This window comes from Syzygium oleosum, unplaced genomic scaffold (assembly GCF_021117445.2).
Source record: "Syzygium oleosum isolate NSW1041296 unplaced genomic scaffold, Sole_v2.1 Sole_v2.02, whole genome shotgun sequence".
Lineage (NCBI taxonomy): Eukaryota > Viridiplantae > Streptophyta > Magnoliopsida > Myrtales > Myrtaceae > Syzygium > Syzygium oleosum.
In genome coordinates, this window is record NW_026607486.1 from 4,335,361 (window position 1) to 4,348,176 (window position 12,816).

The window sequence follows — 12,816 nt, forward strand, 5'->3', positions numbered from 1 at the left end:
CACCCCTTGTCTTTAACATGAAGCCATTGTCCTGACAGTTAAGCATTTCGAAACCTTAAACTCACTGTGCAACGTCTCTTAAAAATCCCATCGTCTGTAAAAAAGGTTTAATCATATGAGCCTATCCGTTAACTATGTTTTTGTCGTTCCAGAACACTATGACACTGATTTTTATGATGAAAAGCAATAGTATTTCATTTATTGTTCATAAAAGGATTTCAAGTGGGCATGACGTGACTAATCAACAACTTGAAAATTATTCAGAGACAGAAGAATAATGAATGATGCTGTGTTATTAAGGATGCATATGTGGCAAAAAAAAGATCAAATTTTTTGTCAGGCCACATTTTTTTTCATTTCCAACAAAGAATGGTGGTAAACATGGTTAGTTTATTTGAGCACATGGCTTAATGATTGAGTCTTCCTGTCGTGCTTATGCCCGAGACTCGTAGTCGTAGCATGCTTCCTCGGCTTGTTCATGCTCTTCCTTTTCCATGAATCATTTCCTCGGAAATTGAGAACACTGAGCATGCTTGCTTCTCTATTCATACTTTGTAATGGAGTATGCAAGAGCTATCCAGTTCCTTTATAGTTCATTTACATATACTTGTTTTGGACCTTCTTTTTCATTTTGATATCTGACATTCTCACCTGCAATAATTTTAAAAACATCTCTCTTATTCTTTAGATTTTGTGTATAGATTGATAAATCTTTCGTCGATTTTTTTTTCCTATCTTGGCACGCTTGTGACACCACGCATGCATTGTTGCTAGTTTATAATTTAATAAGCACAAACATGTTGATAAGTTTACTGGAAATAAGATTGGCTATCCATATGGTGTGAATACATAAATTTGTACTTCGAAGTTTCTTTGGATACAAAATTGAAAAAGTCACTGAAAGAATAAAAGTGTCGTCATGTACTCCTTAAAATAAGATTAAGAATATGCACGTTGTTTGAGGAAATTAAATCATAAATACCGTTTCTATGTTTGAGAGGATCGTGGTGCACATTATGATTGTAATAGCAATTACGAAATGAAGCCCAACGGTTAGATGATTTACTAGGATTTTCTTAAGTATAAACGTGTAAGAAAATAAAGTTTTAATTCAAGATAGAATGTTGTCTATCACAAACTGTACATATTTAAACAAAATCATTACATAAAAGTTAAAGAAAAGTTTAAGAGTTTTTCATCTGATGTTGACAATTGAATGTGTCATTCGAGAAAAAAATGTGAAATTGGCCCACTTCACAACGGACGAAGGGTCAAAATATATATATCGAAATAAGTAAAGATATATTTGTAATAAATAGTATACATTATAAAAATCAATCAAGATTAATGAATATACTCAAATTCTAAATTAAAAAAGAGCTCCAGAAGAAATAAAAATCAAATTGGATATATACTTATTTTGAAGAAATCAAAATGCAAAGAAATGGTATACATTATAAAAATGAATGGGGTCATGTTACGGATTAATTATACTTTAATTGAATGATTCGATTTTCAAGGCATTAATTATGTATAACATAAGGATAATTAATGCATTGAAAACTGAAAAAAAAAATTCTTAAGTGATTGTTTAATAAGTGACTCTGGAGCACTCACTAACGAAATCCAGATGAATGTTGGAAAGAAACTAATGAAGAATCAGAATTGAAATGATAAAAACTCTATATATTTCAAAACTCTTTACTTAAATGTTCTAGATAAAAGTAAATTACATAATCAACAATAAAATTATCATCACAAAACTCAACTTACGCGTTGAATTGAATTAATTGCTAATTAAATCAGTAAGGCACAAAACTCGGTGTTTGAATCAATGTTCACAATTAAAGGAAAATAATTATCCTCAAGTTTTTTTTTAGAGTTATTATATTTCTGTTCACTAATAATTCGTCTTCTAAGTTGTCTTCTCGTGTATTTGCACGGGGATAAGCTAGTTCAAATTCTACATTAAAGTAACTTGCAATACATAAGAAAAAAACAACTTAAATTTGATGAATCACGGAATAAATATGTTAAAATGATCATTGATATTATCAACATTTCAAGACATGATATTCCATTTGCTTAGAAAATATGAAACGATGTGTACTTCAAGATAATCAAAATTATAAGCATATTAAATCAAAAAAATAATATATTTCAAGCGTCTTCACGGGAAATGGCTCTGGATATTCTAAGATTAAAGCTATCCTTTTTAGTATTTGTCTATTCAGTTAGCCATGAAGTCTGAAAACTAGATGAGACACTTCGGAATGTGACATTACGATTATAAGTTTGTTAATGAGTGCCTCACGAACAAACATTTTCAAAATTTAATGAGATGCGATGAGACTGAATCGACCTAAAATAAAAAGTCCTCAACACATTCTTTTCCTGAATTATTTTATTAGACGGTACAAAAACATATTACTGAACGTAATTACGCGACATGTACGTAAGAGCCGAAGTAGGAAGGCTTTATTTTATGTACGTAACGATGGTTTCACTGTGTTAGTTTGGTTTGCTAGGGGGTTAGAGTGAGTTGCAAGGGGAAAAATGGCACACAGTTCAGGGCACTCTTACATTATTAAAAGATGTAATGTCTTTAGATGTTGCAAGTGATTCTGGGCAACTTGAATATCGAGGAAAAGCTCTTCAAGTATCGATTCTTTTTAGGGAAAATGACATAAATAGTCCCTAAACTTTGGCTCAATGTACAATTTGATCTCTAAACTTTTAATTTATTCAATCTGATCCCTGAACATTCGGTATATGTTCAATTTAATCCCTGAACTATATGAAAATATTATACGCAGTCCTTCCATTAATTCAAGTTTAGGGACTATATTGAACATTTTCATATAATTCAATGATTACAATGAACACGTACCGAAAGTCCAAGGATCACATTGAACAAATTAAAAGTTTAGGGACCAAATTGAACATTGGACTAAAGTTCAGAGACTACATTAAACAAATTAAAAGTTTAAGGACCAAATTGCACATTGGGCCAAAGTTCAGATACTGTTTGTATTATTATCCCTTCTTTTTATGTTCGACGTGCACATGCCATGCAAAAGATTCTAAAAAAGATCATTTTTATACTTGAGCCATGAATTTGGTTGCCCATAATGTTGGTATGTCACAAATGGCTTTGCATTTCCGTCTGTCTTAAGCTTCCTAGGAGACAGAAATGATGAATCTTAGGGTGCGAATGACAACCATTCTATTCTTGAAATAGATTTTTTGTCTTTATTCTCTTGACAAGTGTTTGAACAAAGATAAGCGTTTGATAACGATACAAAATTTCCATTTTTGGAATAGAAATTCATTTCATAGGCCTTCTTACATTTTTCATTCATCGACAGACAGCAACCGGCGAGGGTGGCAATGGTCGGCGGGAGGCAGGTGAGAAGAGTTTTTATTTCTCCTTTTATTCCGAAAACAGAGAAGTATAAATTGTTTACTTTTCATTTCTATCCAAAACGTATTTCTAAGCTAAAAGTTTATTTTAGAAATAACAAAATGAAATTGCCTTACCAAAATTCCAAACTTGGTCCTGGGAACAAAAAAAAATAGATCTGACAAGAAATAAAATGGTTATAATGCGTACCCTTACTGACTTGTACAATACTATTGATTGTCTAAAAAAAGTCATAAATCTATTGTAATTGTGCCAATTCAATCATAAACCTTTTGCATTTGTGTTAATTCTGTCTATCCGCCCAAAATCTCTAACATAAACGCCACTTGTCCTATGTGGCGCGACGACATTGACGTTGATATTTTAAAATAATATTTTAATATTTTTTCGTATTTTTTATTTCTCTTTTATTCTTTTTCCTTTCCATTTTTCCCTTCTCTTTCTTCTTTTTCTTCCCTTTTTCCTCTGGAGGCGAGGGACCGGCGAGCTCAACCTATCCTTTTCTATAAAGCAACTCATCCTTCTCTATAAACTCCAATTTGACATGCCCAAATCTCCACATCTACAAACATCCCCTTTTCCATCGAAACTTCTTCACCCTTTCTGGCGGACCAAATGCGCCTAGCCGGCCTCCTCCGTCATGGTTTATGCGTACTCACATTTTTAGACATATTAATGCGCGAGTTTTCAAATGGTCGGTAGAGATAGATCATATCTTCAAAGCACGATATGTGCTTGTGTCCTAGCAGATTGACTAAATCGCGTTAGCGTTTCCGAATAATCTGCATAAGCGCAGTTCCGATCCTGCGACGTGGATCATGGGCCGTCGCGCGAGAGGCCCATAACGAATGCTGCGGCCCACCAGACAAGATAGACTTGGCCCATTTCGAATCACCCGCGCCATTAACGGATCAAATGGGAGGCCCAAATCTTTTGCTTAGCCACCTGAAGCCAATGGGGCAAAAGGAAAAATCCTCCATTAATGGAGCGCCAAAATGGCCTCGATTCAAAAATCGCCTCGGCTCGCTCGCTGGGACTCGCTGACTCGCGCTGAACTCGCTTCGTCTTCCCCCCCCGCCGGGCATGGAGCTCCGGATCGATCCCTGATGCCCGCTTGAGCCAGGCTCGAGTCCCGCCGGCCGCTCGACCCACGGTTGTTTCCCCCCGCTTTTGCCGGTCGCTTCCGTTTCAGGGTGGGGTGGGTGGGGGAAAGCAATGCCGCTGAGCCTCCGCCATGGACGGGGAGGCTAACCTTCCGGTCCGGCCGAGCGACCCGATCCGGAGCACCGGCCCGACGTCCTCGTCCTCGTCGTCGGCGTGCCTGCCCGGTTCTTCCCCGCCGGGCTTGCTCCGGCATGTGCAGGCCGCCTTCAAGCGCCACCGCCCGCTCGGTAACTGTTCTCCTCTCTCGTGTTCCCTTCTGAATGCCCCCGTCTCTTCGACGCGATCGCTTTCGGATGGGTCGAGTTTGAGTCGATTAGGGTTTCGTGCTTGGCGAGTTTGGTGTTGTCATTGATGGGAGTGGAGGAAGTTAGGTCTTTTTGGTGGAGTTCCTGAACTGGCGAGTGTTGTGCAGTCAATTTCTAATGTTAGGCTAAGAGCTCGAGATAAGTTGATATTTCTCTTGGGGCTTCTTGGTCGAAAATCAAGTGCTGTGAAGTTTAGAGTTTAGCATGTTGTCAGATGTATTGGTTTATGTTGAATCTTCCTTACTTTTTGGGTGTATTGAGCCTTAGATTGATCCTCCAATTCTGATGATCCTTCCTTCCCAGTCACTAATCTGCAGGGCATTGCATCCCAAACTCAAAGAATTAACCGATTCACGTTAATTATTGCACCCCCACTAGAAAGTGTTCTGCCCCATTCCTTTCTTTAGGCGAAGCACTGAAAAGTTTAGCAATTTGGTCGAGGATGCTCGTCGACTATGTCCTCCTACGTATTTTTTGGTACTGTTATATGAATTCTATATTGCAGGAACTTAATTTGTGAAGATAACTTGTTAAGAAGATGAAAATTGTGACATCCTTAGTATCTATATGTTTGATTGAGTTCACTAATAGAGTAATCTTTTCGCCCACAATCAAGCATCTTCCCATCCGATTTTTATATACCTCAACTCAGACTTTCTCTTGAAATATAATATATTCTGCATTTGGGTTGATTGCAATGTGTCAGGAGTAGAGTATAGGGTGTTCATTTACCAGCCGACTCTATTTGTGCAAGTGGAAATCAGTTGAATGTCTTTTGTCACCTTGGAATGTGCTAGAGGTCCTTCAATTTTCTTTTTCCTTTTTTAAATTTTACTTCTGCTTCCATGTTGCAATGATTTCACCTTTCTTCTATCTGGTTAGGTTGGAACATATTCTTGTCTTCATCTTGTATTTTTTGAAACTCATAGGAGTGATGCAGTCGAATGATATGAGGCCCCGGCGTACACTGGCTCCTTCACGAGAAGCTTCACGTAACATGGGTCCAACAGCCGTTCCTGCCGTGGATGACAAGAGGTCAAAAGATGCAGTTCCATTTGGTAAAGTTCACACAGTAAGAGAATCTGTTATGCAGACAAAAAACATAGGCTCTGTCATGAAAGAAACCCAAGATGATGCGACAATCACACCCCCTTCCTTCTCAGGCACCATTACCAAGTCTTTTAATGACAGTTTCAACCCATTTGATGAACGAATACATCAACCAACATCTATCATTGATTATAAGGAGAAGGATCCTATGCCTCTGACCCATGTAGAACCTCAAGTAGACCGTTTAAAGAAAGTCCAGTTTTCACTAGGAGAAAATGTTGCTTCCCGAGGTAACATGTTAATTATGTTTTTCCAGAGATATTTCCATAAACTATTTTGCATTACACATTTTACGATGAGTTTCTACGTAAAAGTTTAACTTTTTACCGCGAAACATCAGTTTGAGATTTTCCTGGCATTTGTCAATATTCTTTGGCAATAGATACAGCAATTCCTTTCAATATGCAGGGGCCAACGCTCAAGTGGCCCCTGAATTGGGGAATTCATCATCTCATATCAGTCCATTTGCATTGACAGAAATGGAGTGGAATGCAAGCAATCATTTGGATGCGTCGACTGTTATCAATCAGGAGTTGAAGCATCAGAATCTCCAGAACACAGACTCTGGTAGCCACTTAAGATCTGATGTTGGAATTCCTCCTCTGCTAGCAAAGAGAACTGCAGTTGTTCAGGATCAGCTACACCATTTCAGAAATTTTCTAAGTCAACCTACGACTCTATCTTCAGTTGTTGGTCCATATTGTGCCACAACAACTTCAGTAAATTCAGCCTCTGCACCCATGCTGAGTTCGACAACCTACACCGCATGTCGTAATCTAGAGGAGGAATCTCAATTGGCAGTAGAAGCTCCTGGAGATGCTAATTCCAATCCTGAATCCGAGGCTCAGAAGAATAAATATCGTTCTTTTGGAAATACTAGTGGCATAGTAGGTGACCAAGCACCTATTACAGCTCAAGCTTCTAGCTCCTGCATGGATGGCCCTACAGAGGACAACAAACATGATTTATCCAAAGTGGAGCTTGTCGAGGTTGAGAAGGACAGCGGCTTTCGACATGATGTTTCCTCCGCTGAGGATAAGTTAATCCAAGCAAAGGGATCTGCTAGTGCCGTCAGTAATATGCAATATGGGGTGCCTGTGTCCAAAGATTCATCTCTGGATGCAAAACAAGAGTCTTCTCAATCAGGAAAACGAGAGAAGGCAATAAGTGGAAGAGGTGCATCGGTCCCTCGAAAAAGGAACTATGATCCTGACCTCTTCTTCAAAGTTAATGGCAAGCTATATCAGAGGCTGGGCAAAATAGGAAGTGGAGGAAGCAGTGAGGTCCATAAGGTCATTTCCTCAGATTGTACAATCTATGCACTCAAAAAAATTAAGCTTAAAGGTAGAGATTACGCTACTGCCTATGGATTTTGTCAGGAAATTGAGTATCTAAACAAATTGAAAGGAAAGAACAACATTATACAGCTGATAGATTTTGAGGTAATCTCACTTCCACGTCCTCTTTTTTGCCCTGTTCTAGCATGATTCCTTCATCCCTTTCATACCTCAATTGCTTATAACAGTTCAGAATAATAAATTTTCATATGCCATGGTCATCAGAATGCCAAACTTAGGTATTCAAAGTGTTGAGGCCCGTGCTTTTAGGCCACATAGGATATAAGTAGATAGTATTGGGAATTTAATGTTGGAAGTGCTAAGTTCCGTGAAGTGTTATAGCCTGCCTGTGAGGAAACAAATTGTTAACTTTATCCCCTTGCCCCCCACCCATCTACTCTTAGTCTTAGCCGTAGCTTTGAATTTTCCTATGGAGGTGGGAAGTTGACAAGTTTGATGTTTGACGGTGATATCTTCTTTCCCAGCAGTATGTCATCTCAATAAATGCATTCACATTGCTTGAAGACTATCCTTATCATAGCTAGGAGGTTATTGAGTGAACCATCTATCAGCACCATATTTTATCGGCATGGTATAATCTATTCATTGTTAGGGATCAGCGCTGTAAATGGTATATGCTGGTCCAGTTGAAAATAATAATTTCATTATCCGCCGGTGTATTATGACATTTTGTAGGTAGTATCTAAGCACCTTGTATCTCATGTTCTTTCCTCCAGAGTTGTTCATGCTTCTCTGGCAGCTAGGTTCTGGAAACAAATGGAGTAGGTGTTTTTAGCTTCTAAATGAAACTTAGACTTTGTGATTTTGAATGTGTTGGATGCCGTTTCTGGTTATGTTTCAATAGATCTCGTTTTTCCCGCCTAATTCTGTTATTGTGCTTTCATATTTTGTCTTGCTATTAATTAAGACATGGCTGATTCCGTTGCTTATGATTAGGTGACAGATAAAACCTTGCTTCATGAAGTCATGAGTGGCTCCATGAACATTAAAGATGGGAGAGTCAAGGATGATGGATATATATACATGGTGCTTGAATATGGTGAGATTGATTTGGCTCACATGCTGTCCCAAAAGTGGAAGGAATTGGATAAGTCAGACCAAACCATAGATGAGAACTGGCTTCGTTTCTATTGGCAGGTATTCAAATTACTTTGTAATGATTGTCATTCTTTAGGTTTTCCTTCTACTAAATAAACTTTGAAACAAACTGCCTATTATTATTTTCTTATTATAATCACATAAAGTACCTCTTTATCTAGTATGCTGACGTACATTGATGATGTTGGGTGTGCGGGAGTCTTAGAACGCCTGACTAATCCCATTTCTGACAATCCTCTGACATACTGCCTCATGATTTGCAACTACTGCTGGATCTTCTTTTCTGATATTACCTATATGATGGAAGTTTACATTTTTTTTGGCAATTCTACGCGTTTTTGGTTAACTTGAACGCTTTAGCTTATGTTATATATTACATTCGCGTCACTTACTTTCATCTTGTAATCCCACTTCATGCTCCATGATGAATGAATCTGCAATAATAGAGATTATCTATGGTTCTTGTGTAAATTACTTCTCTTTCTTTTTCGTCCCTTTGCTTGTGCTCTTGATTATGCCGATTGGCTTGAGGGAAAACTGATCTTTGTTTCTTTGGATATTCGGTTTAGCAAATTCTGCAAGCTGTCAATACCATTCACGAGGAGCGGATTGTGCATTCTGACTTGAAGCCAGCTAATTTCCTTCTTGTGAAAGGTTCATTGAAGCTAATTGATTTTGGTATCGCAAAAGCGATAATGAGTGACACAACCAATATCCAACGAGACTCTCAGGTTATTCTTTTAGTTCACTGTTCTTTCATTTCAGTCCAACTACTGAGCTACATCAAATCACATGTATTTCGTTGCTGTAGGTAGGTACACTGAGCTATATGTCTCCTGAGGCATTTATGTGCAATGAAAATGATGCAAATGGAAATGTCATCAAATGCGGTCGACCTTCAGATATTTGGTCCCTTGGCTGTATCCTGTATCAAATGGTGTATGGGAGAACCCCTTTCTCTGAGTACAAGACATTCTGGTCCAAGTTCAAAGTTATAACCGATCCAAATCATGAAATTGCGTATGAGCCGGTTAACAATCCATGGCTTCTCGACCTTATGCAGAAATGTCTTGCATGGGACCGGAATGAGCGGTGGAGAATTCCACAGCTGCTTAAACATCCTTTTCTTGTTCCTCCAGTTCCATCCCAGATATCTCCTCATCTAAACCACAGCTACAAACTGCTTCAACTTATTGCTGGAGCTTGTACAGATGACAAGGATGCATCAGCTTTATGCTCTCAGTTAAGGCAACTACTTGAGGACCCCATAGCACTTTTGGATTCTCAGTCATTAACATCTCGGAGCCAACATTGCATGTTGCTCTCCCAAATGTCAAAAATTTGTTTTCGGCTACAGGAACATTTAGATATATCTGAAAGATAGATGCGGCTGTAGTGTAGAGGCAAAGCTGTAACTCGTCCTGTTCCAAATTTGTGGGTTGTGAGTTCTGTTTAGGGTGATGAGAATGCAATTCCCCACCAAAATCTTTTTTTCCAATCGGTTTGTAAATTATGAGATTGTTGTTTGTGGCAATGATAGTCCCAGCTTTGGGGGCGTAACGGCTGTTCGTTTCACGGTTTCGAATTGGAATTGTCAGATAGTCTTCTTGCTCTTGAAAGTTGAGCACATGTCCATTTGAGTCAGAGGGCTACTTATCTTTGTTTCAGGTTTGACCAAGCTCAATTCCATTCGTTCAGCAAATATGCTTCCATGGTCTAAGAGTTGGAGTGAGGTTGGAGTTGAACAGCAAATTTTGCGGAACCTCAGTCACAATGAGTTCGGTTCCACTGGTTTTTGTCATCGTGCAGAAATTATGTCCATAGATTTGAGAGATCATGCATGGTATGAGATCTAACATATCTATGATAAAGTCTGAAAAGATTGTGTTCTTGAGTTTGTTTTTAGCTCTGGTGAAATGAGGTGGACTTGGATCGTGTTATGGCCAGGCACCTCAGACGCGCATGGTGCGTGTATCGTCTATTATTAACTGAAAGAGAATTAACAATGTGGTCCTGTAGCACCTTCGATATCGATTAATGGTAAACATAGGGCAATTACGCCGATATCCTGTTGATTTTGAAGAACTACTCTTGCTGTCTGGTTTTTTCTTTTTCTTTTCCTGTTCCTTTTGCTCTTGATTGTTCAACTTTTGGATCGTTATATGCAAACAGTTGCATGGCAAATCATCTTGCTAACAAAACCAAATAAAAGGAATATGATTACACAACTGAGCTAAACAAGACTTGAACCTCGAACAAGAAACCGATCAAAGTAGGTTTAGTGTGAGTAGGTTTCCTTGTCCAAGTGGTTTCTTAGTTTAAATAGGTTTTCTAGTTTAAGTCGGCTAAAATATTTTTCCTATTTTGGATCAAAATATAGAAATAATTATGATATATCTATTGATTATCCGTATTGCACGTATATTGCATGTATATCTCCTTTTGCTTTTACATATCTTGATTGAGATATTATCTTGGAATAGTTATTTAATAAAGTTTATAAATAGGCCGATGTATTCTTCATTAATATAAACATCGAAATATACACAAAATTCTGTATTTCTCTCTTCTGCGTCTCTTTATTCTTAACAGCTCTAATCTTGCACATCGCTGATCCAGCGACGACAATTATTGGAATACCTCAAACTATATTCCTCAAACCAGCAACATAGACGTAACGAAACATGACGATGTGCTTCTTGCTTTTCCCAAATCTAAACCATTTCTATATACAAATAACAAGTGCTAACATGCAGCCACAGGTCAGAGCGCATGGAACTGTGGAAGTAGTAGGGTCTGTTCTATCAAATTCGTATTAATATTAAGAGCCTCGACTGGCCTGATGACCATCCTCTGCCATTTTCCTCAAGTCCATCTCTTGGAGAGTCTGTTGACCCCGACTGCTTGAGCTTGATGGTTTAAGATCATCCTAGCTACTAAGTCGCTGAACTCGCTTTGTGGCTTGTTCTTGGCTTTCCGGGGCCATTATCCTGAATTTCTTTGAATCCTCCCCTAATGTTGGCTGGCGTCATAATCTAAGCTTTCACAACGACTCTATGCTATGCTGTGTCTTGGGATAACTCCTTCATTTGAATTGCTCATAGTAGACATGGCCACGGGCCGGTTTTGGCCCGGAACCGGCCCGTGGCCTACGGGCCCGGTTCCGGTTCCAATAATTTTGGAACCAGCGGTTCCGGGGCCGGTTCCAAAAAAAAAAAAAAAACTACTGCTGCAGCGATTCCTCCTCTCCAGAATCTTCCCCTCCTCCTCCGCCGCAGCAACCCATGGCCCACGCTCTCCCCCTGCAGACCAGCAACATCGCCAACACCGCCGGTGCGGCGGCACGCAAGGGCAGGACCGTGGAGGAGACCTACCAGAAGAAGTCCCAGCTCGAGCACATCCTCCTCCGCCCCGACACCTACATCGGCTCCGTGGAGAAGCACACACAGTCGCTGTGGGTCTACGAGGGCGACGAGGTGGTCCACCGCCCCGTCGCCTATGTCCTCGGCCTCTACAAGATCTTCGACGAGATCCTCGTCAACGCCGCCGACAACAAGCAGCGGGAGCCTGCAGCCCCACGTTCCAACCCCACACACGCCCACCTCCTCCAGTCCTCCTCCAAATCCCTCCTTCCCCCCTCTCCCCTGCGCCTCCTCCGGTCCTCCCCTTTTCTCTCCGCCCGCCCCCCGTCTTCCCAGATCTGACCCCCGCCGTCGTCGCCGCCGTCGCCGCCGTCGCCCCCGCCCATGGCCGCAGCCGCCGACGCCAACGTCCCCTCCTCCTCCCCCTCGCTACCCTGCGCCTCCTCCCCCCTTGAACCGGAACCGGAACCGCCCCCTTGCGGTTCCGGTTCATACATGGCCACGAACCGGAACCGGCGGTTCCTGAACCGTGGCCATGTCTAGCTCAGAGAAAGGTTTCCTTCCTACGCTCAAATTACCTGATTACACAAAGCTCAAATCTTATTCCACACTAGTGGACCAATTCGCATCGACCGGTCAATGCCCGGAAAGTGAGTTGTAGCAAACTAAGACACTGAAAATACCGTTTTCTTTTCCTTCTTCTAGCTCAAATGAAGTGATAACCAAGGACTTTTCATTTGTCGGAGGAGCAAAACCACTAAATAGAGCATAGAGTTAACGTCTATAACGTGGGAAAAAAAGAAGAAGAAGAAAGAAACACCCATTTTCACATTGAACTAAAGGCCTTTCAACTAGACAATGTAGCCGTGTGTCCAAGCAGTAGCACAATTTCGTCGGTATCACAGTCCCTTGGATCAACACCGGCATCGAATTTGCTTTATTCTAATGCTGGTGCGAGCAAAGGGCCTAGAGCCCAAAATTCCATTGGATGAGTC

The 12,816-nt window shown here is 40.2% G+C and overlaps 1 protein-coding gene across 4 annotated transcripts; it reads left to right on the forward strand.

The window, feature by feature from the left end:
- Positions 1 to 4,442: 4,442 nt before the first annotated feature.
- LOC115667977 (serine/threonine-protein kinase MPS1) lies at positions 4,443 to 10,019 on the forward strand. 4 transcript variants are annotated; one of them, XM_056305049.1, is made up of 7 exons: positions 4,443 to 4,815; positions 5,823 to 5,951; positions 6,057 to 6,233; positions 6,412 to 7,445; positions 8,298 to 8,498; positions 9,029 to 9,190; positions 9,271 to 10,019. In XM_056305049.1, the coding sequence occupies exons 1-7, from the start codon at positions 4,659 to 4,661 to the stop codon at positions 9,841 to 9,843; spliced, it is 2,433 nt and encodes an 810-aa protein (XP_056161024.1). In that variant the 5' UTR covers positions 4,443 to 4,658; the 3' UTR covers positions 9,844 to 10,019. The 4 variants fall into 4 exon arrangements, with proteins under 4 accessions (XP_056161024.1, XP_030445360.1, XP_030445364.1 ...); XM_030589500.2 differs by having other exon boundaries at positions 5,823 to 6,233; XM_030589504.2 differs by having other exon boundaries at positions 4,444 to 4,815; positions 5,823 to 6,233; positions 6,481 to 7,445.
- The last annotated feature ends 2,797 nt before the right edge of the window (positions 10,020 to 12,816 follow it).